Source organism: Oncorhynchus keta, chromosome 12, assembly GCF_023373465.1.
Source record: "Oncorhynchus keta strain PuntledgeMale-10-30-2019 chromosome 12, Oket_V2, whole genome shotgun sequence".
Lineage (NCBI taxonomy): Eukaryota > Metazoa > Chordata > Actinopteri > Salmoniformes > Salmonidae > Oncorhynchus > Oncorhynchus keta.
Window position 1 is genome coordinate 32,837,094 of NC_068432.1, and position 19,734 is coordinate 32,856,827.

General features: G+C 43.3%; 2 protein-coding genes across 4 annotated transcripts in view; one reads left to right on the forward strand and one right to left on the reverse strand.

Moving 5' to 3' along the window:
• The window catches only part of LOC118391373 (F-box and WD repeat domain-containing 11-B), a 33,854-nt gene extending 24,535 nt beyond the window's left edge, over positions 1–9,319 (forward strand). For 2 of the 3 annotated variants that reach the window (XM_035782726.2, XM_052458026.1), the window contains exons 9-13: positions 916–1,034; positions 1,188–1,298; positions 7,212–7,290; positions 7,382–7,546; positions 8,415–9,319. In XM_035782726.2, coding sequence (XP_035638619.1) covers positions 916–1,034; positions 1,188–1,298; positions 7,212–7,290; positions 7,382–7,543 — 471 coding nt within the window. In that variant the 3' untranslated portion in view covers positions 7,544–7,546; positions 8,415–9,319. Of the gene's footprint in view, positions 1–915; positions 1,035–1,187; positions 1,299–7,211; positions 7,291–7,381; positions 7,547–8,239 lie in introns of all 3 variants that reach the window. The other variant, XM_052458025.1, reaches the window with a different exon arrangement.
• Positions 9,320–11,973: 2,654 nt separating this feature from the next.
• Positions 11,974–15,611, reverse strand: LOC118391710 (fibroblast growth factor 18-like). The gene is given in 4 exon segments (XM_052458027.1): positions 11,974–12,909; positions 12,911–13,128; positions 13,251–13,357; positions 15,478–15,611. Coding segments are annotated over 4 exon segments (501 nt in total). The 5' UTR covers positions 15,590–15,611; the 3' UTR covers positions 11,974–12,845.
• Between the last annotated feature and the right edge of the window lie 4,123 nt (positions 15,612–19,734).

A 19,734-nucleotide genomic window follows, 5' to 3' on the forward strand; every position in this document is an offset into this window, starting at 1 on the left:
AGATAATACCTTTTCATGATACAGTGGTAGCAGTACATGGTTATAACATCTACCGAAAAGACAAATGCCAACGAGACGGTGTTGCGGTCTATATTCAGAACCACATTCTTGTAACGTAATATGGCTACAGGTTCAACTCATCTGCCTCACCTAAAGCCCATTATTGTGGGAAGCTGCTATAGACCACCAAGTGCTAACAGTCAGTATCTGGATAATATGTGTGAAATGCTTGATAATGTATGTGATATCAACAGAGATATCTGGGTGATTTTTATTGTATTTTAAATATCGACTGGCTATCATCAAGCTGTGCACTCAGGAGAATACGTTAGCCCTAAATAGCCCTTATTCCTACTACATGATTCCACATGTTATTTCATAGTTTTGATGACTTCACTAGTATACATATATATATATTGTAGAATATGTGTATATGTGTATATGTGTATATGTGTATATATGTATATGTGTATATGTGTATATGTGTATATGTGTATATGTGTATATGTGTATATGTGTATATGTGTGTATGTGTGTATGTGTATATGTATATGTGTATATGTATATGTATATGTATGTGTATATGTATATATATGTCTATATGTATATATATATGTCTATATGTATATATATATATATGTGTATATGTATATATATATGTGTGTATATATGTGTCCAAACTTTTGAATGGTACTGTATGTGTTTACATTGTGTTCATCCAGCAGCACGGTATCATTCTCTCTGACACGTGAGTGTGTGTCCAGACAGTGAGTAGTACAGATGCATTCTAATGAAGGAAAACCAGAAGGATGAGGTTTCAAGAGATGTGAAGTTTGTCGACATGGCCAAATGCCTGTTTGTGTTGGCCCCATTGGGTTGTGTGTTCGCTCATGTTTTGCCTTGTCTCCCCTGCAGGTGTGGAGCACCAGCACGTGTGAGTTTGTTCGCACACTGAACGGCCATAAGAGAGGCATTGCCTGTCTGCAGTACAGAGACCGACTAGTGGTCAGTGGCTCATCTGACAACACTATCCGGTGAGTGTGTATGTTTGTTCATGAGGGCAAAATCTGTCAGCTGTGTGTTACACTGGTCTATATTTATAGAACTATAATCTGGAGATGAACATAATTTGTCATGACTGTTCTCTCAAATGTTACTGAACTAACACTGATTATTTTTCTCCTCAGGTTGTGGGATATTGAGTGTGGGGCATGTTTGCGCGTATTGGAAGGCCATGAAGAGTTGGTCCGCTGCATTCGATTCGACAACAAAAGGATCGTTAGTGGAGCCTATGATGGGTGAGAGGCTTTATTCCTTTGTGGTAGGCCTGAGCTGATGTCTCACTACTAATGGAGATCTGACCCTGAATGGGTTTATTCCCTCACTCTAATCCTACACTTGGCCATTGTGTATCCTTGTTATTCCCTCACTCTAATCCTACACTTGGCCATTGTGTATCCTTGTTATTCCCTCACTCTAATCCTACACTTGGCCATTGTGTATCCTTGTTATTCTCTCACTGCTAATCAGACTCTTGGTCTCCCCATCTCAATCCCAGTCTCGGCCAGTTAATCATAATAAATCTGTTAGGCTGTTTGTCAAACTTTTTAAAAGGACAAAGTAATGGATCTTCCTGGTTATCCAGTAACATAACTTTGTCTCCAGTCTATTGCGTACAGCTCATAAACTCAAAAATGAGATTATCCACTGACAAGACTTGGGAGACTGTTGTTCAAATCAAATGTTATTTGTCACATGGTTAGCAGATGTTAATGTGAGTGTAGCGAAATGCTTGTGCTTCAAGTTCCGACCATGCAGTAATATCTAACAAGTAATCTAACCTAACAATTTCACAACAACTACCTTATTCTTATTAATTCCTTTGCGCCTGTGTGTATATGTACATACAAATATATGAATGAGCATTGGCCGAACGGCGTAGGCAAGATGGTATAGAGTACCGTATATACATATAGGATGAGTAATGTAGGGTATGTAAACATTATATAAAGTGGCATTGTTTAAGTGGCTAGTGATATATCTATTAGATACATTTTTTCATTATTAAAGTGGCTAGAGATGAGTCTGTATGTTGGCAGCAGCCACCCAATGTTATTGGTGGCTGTTTAACAGTCTGATGGCCTTGAGATAGAAGCTGTTCTTCAGTCTCGGTCCCTGCTTTGATGCACCTGTACTGACCTCGCCTTCTGGATGATAGCAGGGTGAACAGACAGTGGCTCGGGTGGTTGTTGTCCTTGATGATCTTTTTGGCCTTCCTGTGACATCGGGTGGTGTAGGTGTCCTGGAGGGCAGGTAGTTTGCCCCCGGTGATGCGTTGTGCACACCTCACTACCCTCTGGAGAGCCTTACGGTACCCGGCGGTGATACAACCCGACATGATGCTCTCGATTGTGCATCTGTAAAAGTTTGAGTTATTTTTGGTGACAAGCCGGATTTCTTCAGCCTCCTGAGATTGAAGAAGCACTGCTGCGCCTTCACAACGCTGTCTGTGTGGGTTAACCATTTCAGTTTGTCCGTGATGTGTACGCCGAGGCACTTAACTTATTACCCTCTCCACTGCTGTCCCGTCGATATGGATAGGGGGGTGCTCCCTCTGCTGTTTCCTGAAGTTCACAATCATCTCCTTTGTTTTGTTGACGCTGGGTGTGAGGTTATTTTCCTGACACTACACTCCGAGGGCCCTCACCTCCTCTCTGTAGGCTGTCTCGTCATTGTTGATAATCAAACCCACCACTGTAGTGTCGTCTGCAAACTTGATTATTGAGTTGGAGGCGTGCATGGCCACGCGGTCATGGGTGAACAGGAGAAGGCCAAGAACGCACTCGTGGGGCCCCGGTGTTGAGGATCATTGGGGTGGAGATATTGTTACCTACCCTCACCACCTGGGGACGGCCCGTCAGGAAGTCCAGTACCCAGTTGCACAGGGCGGTGTCGAGACCCAGGGTCTCAAGCTTAATGGTGAGTTTGGAGGGTACTGTGGTATTAAATGCTGAGCTGTCGTCGATGAACAGCATTCTTACATAGGTTTTCCTCTTGTCCAGATGGGTTAGGGCAGTGTGATTGTGTCATCTGTGGACCTATTGGGGCGGTAAGCAAATTGGAGTGGGTCTAGGGTGTCGGTGATATGGTCTTTGACTAGTCTCTTAAAGCACTTGATGACGGAAGTGAGTGCTATGGGGCGATCGTCATTTAGCTCAGTTACCTTCACTTTCTTGGGAACAGGAACAATGTTGGCCCTCTTGAAGCATGTGGGAACAGCAGACTGGGATAAGGATTGATTGAATATATCCATAAACACATCAGCCAGCTGATCTGCTCATGCTCTGAGGACATGGCTGGGGATGCCATCTGGGCCGGCAGCCTTGCGAAGGTTTTCCTCACGTTGGCTGCAGTGAAGGAGAGCCCGCAGGTTTTGGGCCGCGGTCCATTCAAATTATGTCGTTAAGATAGTATGTCTGTGTCACGTGAATTTTCTATCCCAATGATAATAACTGACAATCAATAGCTCTGACCAGGTTTGTAAGACCATGGGTATAATAATAATTAGTCAGACTCAGCTTATGCAAAAGGTTAGTACAGTTTATTCAGAGAACGTTCTAAAGTCAAGAATACAAAGACATCCATTTTATAGCTGTGCACATACTTCCACACAAACAGAAGATATCCTACGTACATACTGTCTCACTACCCAGCCGACAGAGATCAGGGAGACCTTGACCTTGAAACATACTCCCTGTTCTCTCCCAAATCTCTAGTCAGGTCGGCGCCAAATTTTGCTCAGACAGTCTGTGTTTAAAATACCATAAAGACCCCAATTCTGACTAGAACTACACATGTATTGATTATAATTTTATACATTCTAATCAATTCCATAAAATTTTATGGTTTCGGGGTGGAATATTCTTATCATTCAATTAACAGATACGTCCCATTGACAATCCACCCTGAATGACTAAATAATACAAACTTATACATCAATTGTATACAAGAATAATCCAGACCAATACATTTCTTATCATATCCTGCCATATGTTACACAATCTATTGCAAGCCCAACGGTTTCTCCCCTCTCTGGGTGGGGAGACCTCCTTCCCGGTTATCAGATTCAGTGGTCATAAGTTGTCTGCCACAGTTCCTTGTCTGCTATGATTCATACCCATTTCCATATGTTATACTGTGACAGGGTGGAATACTGTTAATTATTGCCTAAACATTAACTACAAAAGTTATACATTTTTATTAATTTTGTCAATGTCACTCAAAATCAACCTCACAAAACCAATATATGTATTTTCACTCCTTATCCATCAATGACTGTTATAGGCCTACATTTCCTGTTAGGGTTTTTATTACAATCTTCATAAAAAAAACAGTCTTAAAGATCAAAAAACATCCGCTCTTGGCCTTTTTTTTTCTCTTACTAAAGTCCTCGGAACTCAACCACCCAGTCAGGTCCCTCATTGTCTTGTCTGTTGTAACATTCTCTGTCCTGTTGCATGCTCTTACTTCCCATCCGTGTGTGATGTATCGAGCCATACAATACTAATGTCCTCCTGTGAAAGGGGGAAGTCTGGATGTAATTGGCACATGGGGATACAGTTAATGCAGATGAATGCAACTCATTGTCTGGTTTCCCTGCCTTCATGAACAGCTTTACCATACAGGCCATTCCCCTGGGTGTATCAATTCCATCAAATGGGAAGGGAATGGTTGTCAACTGAGATTTTGCTGTGGCGCAGGCATAACTTTCTTATTTCGCTACTGATCTGGCTGTATACTGAATCCATTCTAACCATAGGTTAGAATCCCCAAAACCAGTTTCCACCTCAATAATTTCCTTCAGATCTTTCGTCTGCACTATCTGCACCGGCCCTTGGCTCTGGACGGCTCTGCTGTCAGGGGCTCTGCTTGTATTCTGGCTGACTATAGAGATATCACCTGCCCTAACTTCTTCTTCCCGTAATGACACTAGGGTATTAACCGAAACCTGATCAAATCCAACATACCATAACCCGAGATCCTCTTCCTTTATGTTTTTAATGATAATTCATACCTTTACGCAGTACTTCTCTGTACAGTACAGTCCAAAACCCTCACCTTCACTATACTCCACCTTCTTCCATACTGGGTATGTGGATTTATATAGCCCTCTCTCTGGGTGTGAGCTATAACCTGTTTCCATGAACTACACGGGGACCTGCACTGATATCTTCTATAATGGCTCATAGTCCTAGACTGCCAAGGATTCAGAGAGCCCATTTGGTCTACATAGAACTCCACTGAGACATCCTTCTCAATCTCCACTCTCACTTCCTGTTTATCCAGATCAAGTAATCTCTTGTGCTTGGTTAATACAAAATCCTCAACGTCTAAACTATGGGTTACGTTACCACCTTCTGCATTCTCGGATGGGTCATGGTGTATTAAGAAGATGGCTCCCACGATAAGACAGCTCAGACCAATCAGCTCTCCTGTAAAGCCCCACCCTTTCCCGGAGAACAACATCATCTAGAGGCTAGTCAATACTTTCACTTCTATGAACACTCACAGGGAGGATAGGGCAGGGTCAGGGATCTTTGTTAGAGAGGTAACCCCGAACCCTATTGGTATTCGGTTCTTCTCCTAACTCTGTGATTGTTCGACAGTGTCAGGGTGTCTTACCCTCTTGCAATGTGTGATATGAACCCAGGTAGCTCTTTCAGCTATTCTCACTGTGAAGGTTGTCACCAGGAGGACTTGGTATGGCTCCTCGCAACGGGGCTGCTTCCCATCTATTCTCCTCGGGGACTGGATTGAGTAAATCACCTTCTCCTGTAATTCACCTGTAGAGCATAAAATCTTGGACATACGGGTTTGGTTAACCTCTTGCTCCTACCTGACACGCAGGCGTCCCATCTAGACATCTGGAAATGCAAATGCACTACGCTAAATGCTAATAGTACTAGTTAAAACTCAAACGTTCATTAAAATACACATGCAGGGTATTGAATTAAAGCTACACTCGTTGTGAATCCAAGCTACACTTACAGTCATGTGAATCCAGGCAACAAGTCAGATTTTTGAAAATGTCTTTATCCCCAGTCTAAAACATGAGAAGCTATTATCTGATAGCATGTAACACCCCAAAGACCCAGCCCACTGAGTCTATAGTGGTACGTAAACTAAATAATTAGCATAGTCTATAGTGGTACATCAGCCACCCACTGAACAGTCTATAGTGGTACATCAGAATACCACAAATAAAATATAAAACATTCATTACCTTTGACCATCTTCTTTGTTGGCACTCCAGAGCCTAGATGTCACATAATCACTTTTTAAAATTTTTCGGGTCTTTTCTGATAGCATGTAACACCCCAAAAGACCCGCAGGGGACGTTAAATAATTAGCATAGGTCCATAAAATATAAAACATTCATTACCTTTGACCATCTTCTTTGAGATGTCGATCTATGAAGACTGCCTAGATATCGATAAAGACTGAAAAAAAAAATAGCGTCTTATAACGTAACGTCATTTTTTTTTTACATTAAAAAAGTCGACGATAAACTTTCACAAAACACTTCGAAATACTTTTGTAATGCAACTTTAGGTATTAGTAAACGTTAATAAGCGATCAAATTGATCACGAGGCGAAGTATATTCTTTAGCTGTCCGTCTGGAAATAATGTCCGGGTAAATCTCAACCAAAATATCCGGTCGGAGACTGGAAGAAATGCGCTGCCTTGCGTCTGTTTGACCAAGAAACAAATAGTAGGCAAATGACAAGACTCTAGACAATGTGTGGAAGCTGTAGGTATTGCAACCTCAGCCCCATTAAATGTGGTTCACCTTTATCAATGGGTTCAAGTCTCGCATGGATATATTTTTCCATTTTCAGTGATCAGGTTTTCCTGCACTTTTCGATGAAACGCACGTTCTGTTATAGTCACAGCTGTGATTTAACCAGTTTTATAAACGTCTGAGTGTTTTCTATCCACACATACTAATCATATGCATATACTATATTCCTGGCATGAGCAGCAGGGTGCTGAAATGTTGCGCGATTTTTAACAGAATGTTCGAAAAGGTAGGTGTTAGGACTAACAGGTTAACAAACAGCCTTCTCATGTGTTCTGCTAGTTAATCTTCAACTGCTATGCCTACTTGTTCTGGTCCCTAACATATACAGTCTGTTTTCTTTATTTGTAGTAAAATCAAAGTATGGGACCTGCAAGCTGCTCTGGACCCTCGTGCCCCTGCCAGCACCCTCTGTCTGCGCACACTGGTGGTGAGTCTAGCCTGGATCTAGAATATGGCGATTGTGGCAATGATTATAAGGATAGTTATTGTAGATGATACTGATGAATGTTGTTTTTCAGGAGCATTCTGGGCGTGTATTCCGACTACAGTTTGATGAGTTCCAGATCATCAGCAGTTCCCATGACGACACCATCCTCATCTGGGATTTCCTGAACGTGTCGACCAATGGACAGACTGAGGGCCGGTCGCCCTCTCGCACGTACACATACATCTCCAGATAGCAGGTATTCACGACTTGCACACATTCAGAAGAGTACACACCTGCATACACTCACTAGAACTAACACACACTGGAGATGAAAACAAAACTTTTTATTTTTATAAACCAGATTTGGATCTGATTCAAAATATGTGGCTTTTCAATAGATAAGACATATGTCTAGTATGCACGCTTATGTCTTACTTTATTTTGCCGGATATGTTAAATTCAAAAATCATCTGAAATGTAATAGATTAATCTATGGGCCCTAGCAACCATCAACTAATAGATTTTGAGAAATTTGAACTCATCCCTAACATGCATGTTGTCCTACAGAAATGTAAATGAAGTGACACACCAACAGGATCAATTGTGCAAATTGGGTGCACACGCAGAAAAATACAAGTTGGCTTTTCTGAGTGTCTTATTTGTTGACACTCATCAATATGCCGTTGCCAGTAGCAGCAGGATGAACTGCAGATATTTCAGATGGGTGCAATGCAAGACGTAAAAAAATATCTGTGCATGATAGCTGTGGGTCCATACCAGCCTCTCAATTCGTATTATTTCCGTAAAAGCCAATTTATGCTTGATCTGAAAAGGGGATCGGAGGCTTCGTATGGAGGGTGTGATGCAATTGCGGAGCATGCAGAGACCAAAGCCTTTGTCTGCTCTATATTTCTGTTTACTTTATGCGTTGCTGACTCTACCTTTTAAGCCAGCCATCCTATTTATTCTATTGATCTTCAGTCTACAGCACTTGTTTGGGTAAGCTCTGCAGCTCATGTACAACTCCAAAATGTTTTGCTTGGTGGCGGGACTACTGACCTAAATCTAATACACCTACAAGATAACATGAATAGTGTGCTGAGTGTGTGCGTCTCTCTCTGCAGGGCAGGCCCGGTGGTGTGTGTGTCTGTGTCCGAGGACAGTCCTGATTGCCAAGTCAATGTGTCAGAGGTCAAGGAAAGGACCCACTCTCCCTTCCCTCCATCATCCTCTTTGCACCATCTCTGTTGTCCTCCTGGTGTTCATGTGGAGGGGTCATCCATCCCCGATCGGCCATTCAGTGCTCAAACGCACTCCCCCTTACCCCTCTGAAAATCACACAAACACACATACTCTCGCACATACCCCTTACTCTGCTCCCTCAAGACAGAGGCCTGGACATGAAGGAATCTGAACTGAATGGCTGAAGGAGGGGGCTGGAGATGGCCTGTTAAAGATGCCCTGGGGTGGAAAAAATAGTGGAAAAAATAGGCGGGTCCCGGGGCTAAACTCTTCTCATCCTGACTGAGTGACAGATACCTCAGACCTGCCCCTTGGACCCAAGGACTGTATCAATATTGTTCCTTTCTCATTTTGTTTAGTGGAAGAAAGAAAAAAGACTGGAAGAGAGAAAGCTGGCGTGTACATTACTTTATTGCATGGATGAATGATGGGACAACCGTGTGCTAGTGACCTATTTGTTTTTCTAACTTTTTATTTGGGACTTTTTAATTTAGCTTTCTTTGTTACATTGTACTAAGAATTGTAGTTTCTCTTTCCAAACCCCTCTCAAATTAACCCTCTCATATCCCTAGTTCTCTACCTTGCGTCCCTCTTTCACTTTCTCTCCCTGTCTTGTTCTGTCCTCTTGCTGTCTGCCTGTCTAGGTTCTGAATGATCCCTAACTGAGCGGAAATTAGTTGTAAACAGCATTGTCTCGTCTAAAATGGTGTTGTATATTGAAATGATTTTTTTAATGAAAGAAAAACCATTAATACAAATAAAGTACTTGACTGTGAAGGAGTGTAAACCAGCGTGTATGAGTAGTGTGTTGTTCAATATCATGTAACTATGCCATCAGTACTGTGTGTACAGACCAAACCACCACTCTGACGCGGACCTCATTGTTAGTCTATTTAAAAGAATCCTGATAAAGTCCTGGTCTGAGAATGACCGAAGCAGGACTTGTTGTGTGTAGCATTTTGAGTTTAATGAGTGTGCCTCTGGAAATTGGCAAGAAACTTGTGAATTGAGGTTATATATTATTAACTCTGAATTGGTGTGTGTAGTGCAGTGTTTCCCAAACTCGGTCCTGGGGAACCAGGGGGTGCACGTTTTGTTTTTTGCCCTAGCACTATACCGCTGATTTTAAGTAAAGCTTTATGAGGAGTTCATTATTTTAATCTGATGTGTAGTGCTAGGGCAAAAAACGAAACGTGCACCCCTTGGGATCCCCAGGACCGAGTTTGGGAAACACTGGTGTAGTGTATCGAGGGGATAATCATGGGTTAGTCTGCAGACAGGGAATTCTGGAGCACAAAAAGGGTGTTCAGGAATGCAGCAATGCACTGGAACCCACATTCCTCTACACATCCAGCCCATTCTCTGCCTTGCACACATTGAGGTGGTTCGATTAATCTCGCCTGGGTGTTTTCTCACGTGCAAAAATGATTGCTTTTGAGCTGTATCTGCCATTTAAAAACGAGTTCAATTCAAACATTAATTCTATGGAAAATAAATGTATGTTTCTAGACTATGCACCATGCTGACCGAGCAGCACAGGTTACTGTTCCATTTGAGAAGGGAGCTCCTCCCGCCCCACTTTCGCCCAATGACGTAACGGCCTTAGCCCGTTGCGCCGCATAATTGAATCCTCCCATTCTCTCAAGGAAATGTTCTATGGTAATGAAGGGGTTAACTAGTCTGTTGCATAACAGAATGCATTCAACTGAAATTGGTTTTCTGCATTTAACCCAACCCCTCTGAATCAGAGAGGTGCAGTGGGCTGCCTTAATCAATGTCATCGGCGCCCAGGGTGCAGTTGTTGGGGGTTAACTGCCTTGCTCAAGGGCAGAACGTCAGTTTTCCACCTTGGGGATTTGAGCCAGTGATCTGGCCCAATGCTCTTAACCACTGGGCTACCTGCCACAATGAGAGGCTGTACGTCTTGCCCCTCCCTCCACAGTACTACAGGGCAGAGATGAAAGAGAACACAAGGGGGGTGGAATAAGTAGACCAGAGCAGGCTGTTATTGGGCAGTTTCACACTGGGGGAAAAATCCTGTCTGAATGGGACGTTCCCTCTCTCACGTGAGCATGCCAGAGATTAGGAAGGAACTGTGAGCGAGGGAACGCTCACTTACACAGACACGAACCGTGATCATTTATACAACATCTTCATTTATCCACCATATTTGCTACAGGGCACACATGTCTGCGAGAGTCCCAGCTGCAGGAAATGATCATGATTATGGGTGTGGCCCTCAATGAGGCCACCATCCAGTTATGGAAGGCTGCACTGCTCACAAGTAGATACATCTATAACACACTAATATGTTTGTGTATAGGTACTCTCTGTTGAAGCTCGTTTCCCATTTATCAACTCAATACTTTAGTAGTTGTATTAACCTGATCACCATTGATTCTATGTATTGGCAGGTTCATCCCATTCGAGAAAGTCTCCATAGGCTCAGCTCATTTTCCAAAGGAAGAATCAATTGACTTAATCCCGTGGTTTGGCACATACTCTGTGTTCCGTGCAGATGCACCCAGTGACCACCAAATGGAACTTGTACACTTGTTTTGATTTGTATGAAACACAGCAGCAATGACTCCGAGCATGGTGTCAGCAATGTCTAGGTTATGAGTTGTCCGCGGACCAATTTTAATTTTTTGGGGGTACTCAATGCTACACACAAGTCCTGTTAGAATAATGGAATATACAAGGTGCAATTTAGAAATTTGGTTGTGCATCAGCAGTCACTCAATTAGCCCACATCAGCTAAATGTTTTTAGATTGTTGGCAGCTAGACTAACCAATCTAAACTAGTAAGCATAGTCAAACTACTGACCGGGGTGGAGCCTATTGCTTATCGGATATAATTAACTGCAAACATTTGCCTTCGCCCCATGACAAAATGAGTAGACTTGCATGAAATGAGTTATGAAATTGCTAAATGTTCTCTGCCTCATGGTAAAATGTGTAGAATTGCAGGAAATACATTTGTAAACGTCAAATGTTTTCTTTGTCCTGAGGTGGGCCACTAAAATGTCTTGCTCGCAAGCTGGGGTGTATGGATGTGGGTACGCAGATCCACAAGCCACTGCGGCCCCTCATGATGAGATCTGTTTGTTTGTGGCCCCAACCACATCAAAGTTGACCATCCCTGACATAGACTGACCAAGTGAAAGCTTTGATCCCTTATTGATGTCACTTGTTAAATCCACTTCCATTGGTGTAGATGAAGGGGAGGAGACTGATTTAATAAGGATTTTTAGGCCTTGAGACAATTGAGACATGGATTGTGTATGTGTGTCAAGAACTACAACGCTGCTCGGTTTTTCACGCTCAGCAGTTTCCCGTGTGTATCAAGAATGGTCCACCACCCAAATGACATCCAGCCAACTTGACACAACTGTGGGAAGCATTGGAGTCAACATGAGCCAGCATCTCTGTGGAATGAATTTGATACCGTGTGAAGTCCATGACCCGATGAATTGAGGCTGTTCTGAGGGCAAAGGGGAGTGCAACTCAATATTAGGAAGGTGTTCCTAATGTTTTGTACACTCAGTGTATGTATTCAATTAAGGCAATACCATTGGTCTAAAACAGCTGTCATACCATCAAGTTGAATAAATAATTGTGTTAACGATAACGATTAATAAAAATCCATTATATAATTTCTCAATTTCTTGTTAAATATTTTCCAATGAGTCAAGCTGAAGATATTGTAATAACTATGTTACAGCAGCTTTCTGTATTGAGTGAATAGGCAGCAACATTAGCTCCTGAATCAAATATGAAGAGAAATACAAGAAATGTCTTGGGAAACCATGATTGACCCTCTGTGTTGGCTACACATTATAGTCCAGTCGTCTTTGGTGGTTCGGATGTTTGTTACTGAAAGGTTGACCAGTCATCTTTGGGATGTTCAAAACATTAATATTTGGTATTGAACTCCATGGTTCAGTTGTCTTTAGGATGTTCAAAACATGAATATTTGGTATTGAACTCTGGTTCAGTCGTCTTTGGTAGCACATCTTTAACCCCTGTGGTAGCAAACAGTGACTTTAGCTATCTTCTGTAGCCTAACTAGAATAGTTGGCACTGTAAATTGTAATTCAACAGACTTTGAAACAACATTGTGTCTTTGGAATGGGGAGGAAAAAGGCAAGGCCATTTTTCCCTGGTCACTTCCACAGCACCAACCACTGATAACGTGGTCAGATTGTTTCATTCCAAGTCTTTTGATGTATATTCGGTATACACCGATAAGCTCTTTTCCTGGGCTCAGCCAAGCAAACTCACATTCTATTCACTGGGGGAAGGACAGTTGACTATCTAGGTGCTGTAGTTGCTGTTGGTCGGGTCCCTCTCACTCTCTTTTTCCTCTTGCTGACTGGTAAAGCGGAAGGGCTGCAGGTCGGGTTGCTCCCCGGGGGGCAGGCGCTTCATGAAGTGAACGTCCTGCTGGTTGGGCAGTGTCTGAGGGCCTCTCCTGGGGCGTCCCCTCTTGGTGAATCCCACGTACCATCCCGTATAGCATGCTGACCTCAGAGCTGTGTAGTGGTTCTCCAATACCATCTCAATGAAGACACAGTCTGCACTGCGATTACTAGCCTTCTAGGAGACACACACACATGATCATGTCAATACAAGATGAAAGAGAATAACTACAGGTTAAACTCCACATTGAAAGGAAAGTATAGCGAGAGTCAGAATAAAAATGGTGTTAGTCTCACCTTCCCCACAAGCTTGCCTCGACGGTTCATGCACAGGTAGAAGTTGGTTTCTTTACCACGGATTCTCACCTGACTTCCAAAGGTATCAGCCTCCACAACAAGCTGGGCTTGGAAGGAGACAGAGGCCCAAAAAGACAGATTGTAGGGGGGATTGTTAAATGCAATTAGATCATTGATGTAGCCCAACAACATAATGCGGAGGTCAAACTCAATCAATAACATACATTCCTTCTCTATCGCCCTCTCACTACCTACCCCAAACCCCCTCGATCCCCCTCCAACAAAGCAACAAAGCAGGGTAAATGGAAAACCAATGACCTTATCAATGGCGTAAAGTGAGACTGAGTCTAACACACAGAAACTGCTGCTCCATCTTTTTCCTATTTCTATTTCTCATGTCAGGGTCTGTTAATCAAATAAAATAAAATAGTATTTGTCACATGTGCCGAATACAACACATTTCACCTTACCGTGAAATGCTTATTTACAAGCCCTTTAACCAACAATGCAGTTTTAAGAAAATACCAACAAAAACAAAAGTAGGAGATAAGAATAACAAATCATTAAAAAGCAGTGTTAAACAAAAATTGTGGGGCTATATACAGGGGGTACCGGGAACAGAGTCTATGTGGAAACTATATACAGGGGGTACCGGGAACAGAGTCTATGTGGAGACTATATACAGGGGGTACCGGGAACAGAGTCTATGTGGAGACTATATACTGGGGGTACCGGGAACAGAGTCTATGTGGAGACTATATACAGGGGGTACCGGGAACAGAGTCTATGTGGAGACTATATACAGGGGGTACCGGGAACAGAGTCTATGTGGAGACTATATACAGGGGGTACCGGGAACAGAGTCTATGTGGAGACTATATACAGGGGGTACCGGGAACAGAGTCTATGTGGAGACTATATACAGGGGAGTCTACTATATACGGGGTAACAGAGTCTATGTGGAGACTATATACAGGGGGTACCGGGAACAGAGTCTATGTGGAGACTATATACAGGGGGTACCGGGAACAGAGTCTATGTGGAGACTATATACAGGGGGTACCGGGAACAGAGTCTATGTGGAGACTATATACAGGGGGTACCGGGAACAGAGTCTATGTGGAGACTATATACAGGGGGTACCGGGAACAGAGTCTATGTGGAGACTATATACAGGGGGTACCGGGAACAGAGTCTATGTGGAGACTATATACAGGGGGTACCGGGAACAGAGTCTATGTGGAGGCTATATACAGGGGGTACCGGGAACAGAGTCTATGTGGAGACTATATACAGGGGGTACCGGGAACAGTGTCTATGTGGAGACTATATACGGGGGGTACCGGGAACAGAGTCTATGTGGAGACTATATACAGGGGGTACCGGGAACAGAGTCTATGTGGAGACTATATACAGGGGGTACCGGGAACAGAGTCTATGTGGAGACTATATACAGGGGGTACCGGGAACAGAGTCTATGTGGAGACTATATACAGGGGGTACCGGGAACAGAGTCTATGTGGAGACTATATACAGGGGGTACCGGGAACAGAGTCTATGTGGAGGCTATATACAGAGGGTACCGGGAACAGAGTCTATGTGCGGGTGCACCGGTGTCGAGGTCATTGAGGTAATATGTACATGTAGGTAGAGTTATCAAAGTGACGATGCATAGATAATAACAGAGCAGTAGCAGCAACATAGAAGAGGGGGGGGGGGAGGCTATGCAAGTAGTCTGGGTAACCATTTGATTAGCTGTTCAGGAATCTTATGGCTTGGGGGTAGAAGCTGTTTAGAAGCCTCTTGGACATAGACTTGGCGCTCCGATACCACTTTCCGTGCTGTCATCAGTAGCCAAAGGGCTTGTCTGTCCATTTGATAGTTTATGAATTTGTGGACCATGTACTGTAGGTATGATAACATACAGGGAATTACTGTTTGGTTCTAGCTGATTCTGATTTTTATTGGAGGGTTCTGTATATTCATGTGAATGTTAAATATGTTAATAGGAAGTACACTCATAGGAGAAAAAAAGGTGCTATCTAGAACCTAAAAGGGTTCTTCGGCTGTCCACATAGAATAACTCTTTGAAGAACCCGTTTTGGTTCCAGGTAGAACCTTTTTGGGTTCCATATAGAACTCTTTCCACAGAGGGTTCTACATGGAACTACTCCTATGGGGACAGACGAAGAACCCTTTTTTCTAAGAGTCTACTATTATATCTTACCATATTTATCCCCATCGTCTCCCTTGGCACTGATTCTCCTTCCCATCACCTGCACATGTTTGCCGCTTGTCCTGCTGTAGAGTTGGTACACTCTGTGCTGCCGACGGCTCATGGCGTCTCGACCTCGTGTCTGATTCTCCACGTATACGCTGAAATTAACATTGTCCACAGCTAAGACCTGTACCACCACAAAACAAACAGGCATGTGGTTAGAATGAGAGACTTTATCCAGAATTGGATATAAAAATAAAAAAATGGATACAATTCTATACACACATTTACCTGCAGGTGGCTGCAGACCACCAGTAAAGCCTGGACAGATCTGAGAGAAGGGGAGAATGGATCTGCCTTGAGATTACATGTGGTATTTTTCATCCCAAAAGAATAGAAAAGCAGTCTGGCTGCCATGTCCCTGCCTCTTTTCTGCCTCCACCAACAATTTTAAACGAGTCTCTATGTCTCCAAAAAAGGTACTTTTTAGATCAAAACCTCACAACAAGAGACAGTGGCCATGTTGTCGCTCTCCATGGACAGCTGCTGAGCTCAGCTCATATCTATGGTGAGCTAACAGGATATCAATATTCACGAATCCATCCAGCAATCTATCTAAGCACTTCAAGTTCTCATCCCTCTCCGGCATACACAGCACATGCATAGATACATAGATTGCATTACAGTGCTGAACTCCATCTTAAATAAAGAGGGGGGAGAGCAGGAGAAACGTTACCAGTAGAGTGTTGTTTCAGCTTCCCAGTACCGTCTGGCTGTGTGCTCATTAGGAGACCCCTATACCTACTGTGCTGTCCAGATGCCTGGAACACAGCCTACAGCTGGTGGAAACTGCACACAGATGTCTGCTGCTCCACTTCTGCTCCTCGTCTACTTCTGTTCTATCTCTGTGTTACCTCTACAAACCTGACCTCTTCTCTGTTTGAGAAGTGGAGAATAAGTTTGAGAGATATATGACTAAAATGGGATTGACAGGGACACTTTACAGAGGGAAACAGGGTCACTTTTAACAGTAAATGGAAGATTTGCTAACAAGTCTGATAGAATTGCTTTATGCTTGGTTATAGCGGATGGATGCCCCAATTTGGGGAAGAGGTAGTTACTGATTATCCACTTAACTAATCACAATCCTGTCAAACACCCAATCAAAGGCACGAATAAGGTACAGTCATACTGTAGTCCTCTTGTTAATTAATAACCTGTTAGCAGACCCTTTGTCAGTGACAGCCTTTCAGTCTGGGGAGAATAAAAAGAGGTTATGGGACATGGTTGAGTGACCAGAGGAGCAATGCTGTAGGAGCTGACGTGATAGTTTTATAAATTGTATGACCATGTGGAACAGCCTCAGAGGAATTGCACAGATAAAAAACAAGATTCCACCACCACATGGTATTGGAAAAACAGAAGCATGGATATGCAATTTCTATACCATAGTTAGCTGTCCAGATAAATGTTTTTTCATTAATCAAATCAAAACGTGGACCCTTTCTGACCTGTTAACGGGTGCTGGAATCATAGTCCGAGCATGCATGAAGAGAAACATGTGCACAGACACACATACACACACCATTCATGTAACACGGGATACTTGCACTCGTTTCACTCCAGAAAATCTTAGGTTGCGCATCAAGGGTTACTGCGCATCAAGTGTTACTGCACATTTAACTTACAACACCACCAGTGTAGAGAGGAGGTAACTCATCTCTCATCCCGCTCAGTTACCCTTGCCAAGGAAAGTCGGGCACCGTCAGGATCTCTCAACTGCTACTGTCTGTAATCCGTTCGTTGGAGAAAGGATTGGGGGAATGCAATAATTCTTGCGGGCATCAGCAGAGCACTCCGGGCACATCAGTTAGGATGCTGGTGGAGGGGAATGGGTTTTCTCTGGTATAGTATAGCCAAAATGTGAGCGAATACGCGCAGGGTATGTCCGGTTTGTCCAACACCTCAATTCGCCGAAATCATGACAGATGTTGGGCAAAATAGAACTGTTCGCAGGTTTGGCTTTTTTTTACTTGATCTGTTTCTAAAACTAGGTCTACAATGTTTATATAAGAAACATTTAAAATAGGCTTAATTATTCCCATTGTCCATTAGTTTCCCTTGTCTTCTTTAATTTCTTCTGTAGGCTTTATTACTTTTCTTTTTCCGATAATCTATGTTAATTGCTCAGTTATAGTTGTTCAGGGAAACATCCATTCCCAGTGTCACGGAAAGTCTGTATTTAGAGAGTGAGTGTGGGGCATGAGTGGAGTAGCAGCGGGGAAGGGGTAGGCGATATACGGCTCGTGTAATCCAAGTGATGATCTAGGTTGGTCCCACGGGAGTCGAGACCGCTTGGCATGTCATAGAAATACCAAGTAGATCAAGGAGTCCACAAGCAAGGGCAATGCGACTTTCAGAGAACTCACTGTCCATTGATTGTGAGGGTGGGGTGAAAAGTGGTTTAGGCATCACACTGTGAACTGGACATCCTTTCCCCGCCAGAAGTCCTTTTTCCAGTACGCTATATTAAAATGCCCGTCAGCATAGACTGAGAAGACCAGCCCAATACAATGCAGAAGGTTTTACTTCAGGTGTTCTGCAGGTGAAAATGAGACACCTGCCTGGTGCCCTTCTAGCCTGGCTGACGCGCAGCCCACGTGACTAAACAGCACGCTAGAGAGGCTGGTGTTAGCAAGACTAGTGCCCTTCCTCCATATAGTCTGGATTTTGTGTTGGTAGCCTACCTGACCAACCTTTCCCTCTCTGCTATAGACCTTAAAGATTTCCATATGTGTGTGAAGTGTGGTGATGACTGGAGAGTAAGCCTCCATTGCATTTGCACTATACAAACATGATGGGTACTTTGAAGAACTGTTTTTGTTTTGTCTTATTTCGTTTTAAGTTCCATTAAGATTATGAAATACATAATGGAAAAGGAAAGGGAATGGGAACATTGGAAATGAGGGAGGGAGGGTGGGTGTGCATAAGGTATGTAAGCAAAGAGTGGGATCCAAAATGAACATTTCTCAGGGATTTAACAACACCGCCAGATCCTCATTCACCACAGAACCGCAGACATATGGTCAGCCAACCATACTAACCCCTACTACGCCCCCCTCTCTTTGTCTGACTGTCTGTCTGACGAAATACTTTTTTGCCCCACTGTCTGTCTGTCTGTCTGTCTGTCTGTCTGTCTGTCTGTCTGTCTGTCTGTCTGTCTGTCTGTCTGTCTCTCACAGACCTGTAACTTCTTCTTAAAGAGGCTCCTCTGTCCTCCACACGTTACCTGTATTAATGGCACCTGTTTGAACTTGTTATCAGTATAAAAGACACCTGTCCACAATCTCAAACAGTCACACTACAAACTCCACTATGGCCAAGACCAAAGAGCTGTCAAAGGACACCAGAAACAAAATTGTAGACCTGCACCAGGCTGGGAAGACTGCATCTGCAATAGGTAAGCAGCTTGGTTTGAAGAAATCAACTGTGGGAGCAATTATTAGGAAATGGAAGACATACAAGATCACTGATAATCTCCCTCGATCTGGGGCTCCACGCAAGATCTCACCCCGTGGGGTCAAAATGATCACAAGAACGGTGAGCAAAAATCCCAGAACCACACGGGGGGACCTAGTGAACGACCTGCAGAGAGCTGGGACCAAAGTAACAATGCCTGCCATCAGTAACACACTATGCCGCCAGGGACTCAAATCCTGCAGTGCCAGACATGTCCCCCTGCTTAAGCCAGTACATGTCCAGGGTCGTCTGAAGTTTTCTAGAGAACATTTGGATGATCCAGAAGAAGATTGGGAGAATGTCATATGGTCAGATGAAACCAAAATATAACTTTTTGGTAAAAACTCAACTCGTCGTGTTTGGAGGACAAAGAATGCTGAGTTGCATCCAAAGAACACCATACCTACTGTGAAGCATGGGGATGGAAACATCATGCTTTGGGGCTGTTTTTCTGCAAAGGGACCAGGACGACTGATCTGTGTAAAGGAAAGAATGAATGGGGCCAGTATCGTGAGATTTTGAGTGAAAACCTCCTTCCATCAGCAAGGGCATTGAAGATGAAACGTGGCTAGGTCTTTCAGCATGACAATGATCCCAAACACACCGCCCAAACATAACGCCGTTATCCAGTTATCATATCTCTTGCGTTTGCAAATTAATTCTGACTAGCTATCTAGTCCAATTTAAAAACACTCTTGTCTGTCTGAGTGTGCCAGAGAGCAGAATACGTGATGAATTTACAAATGC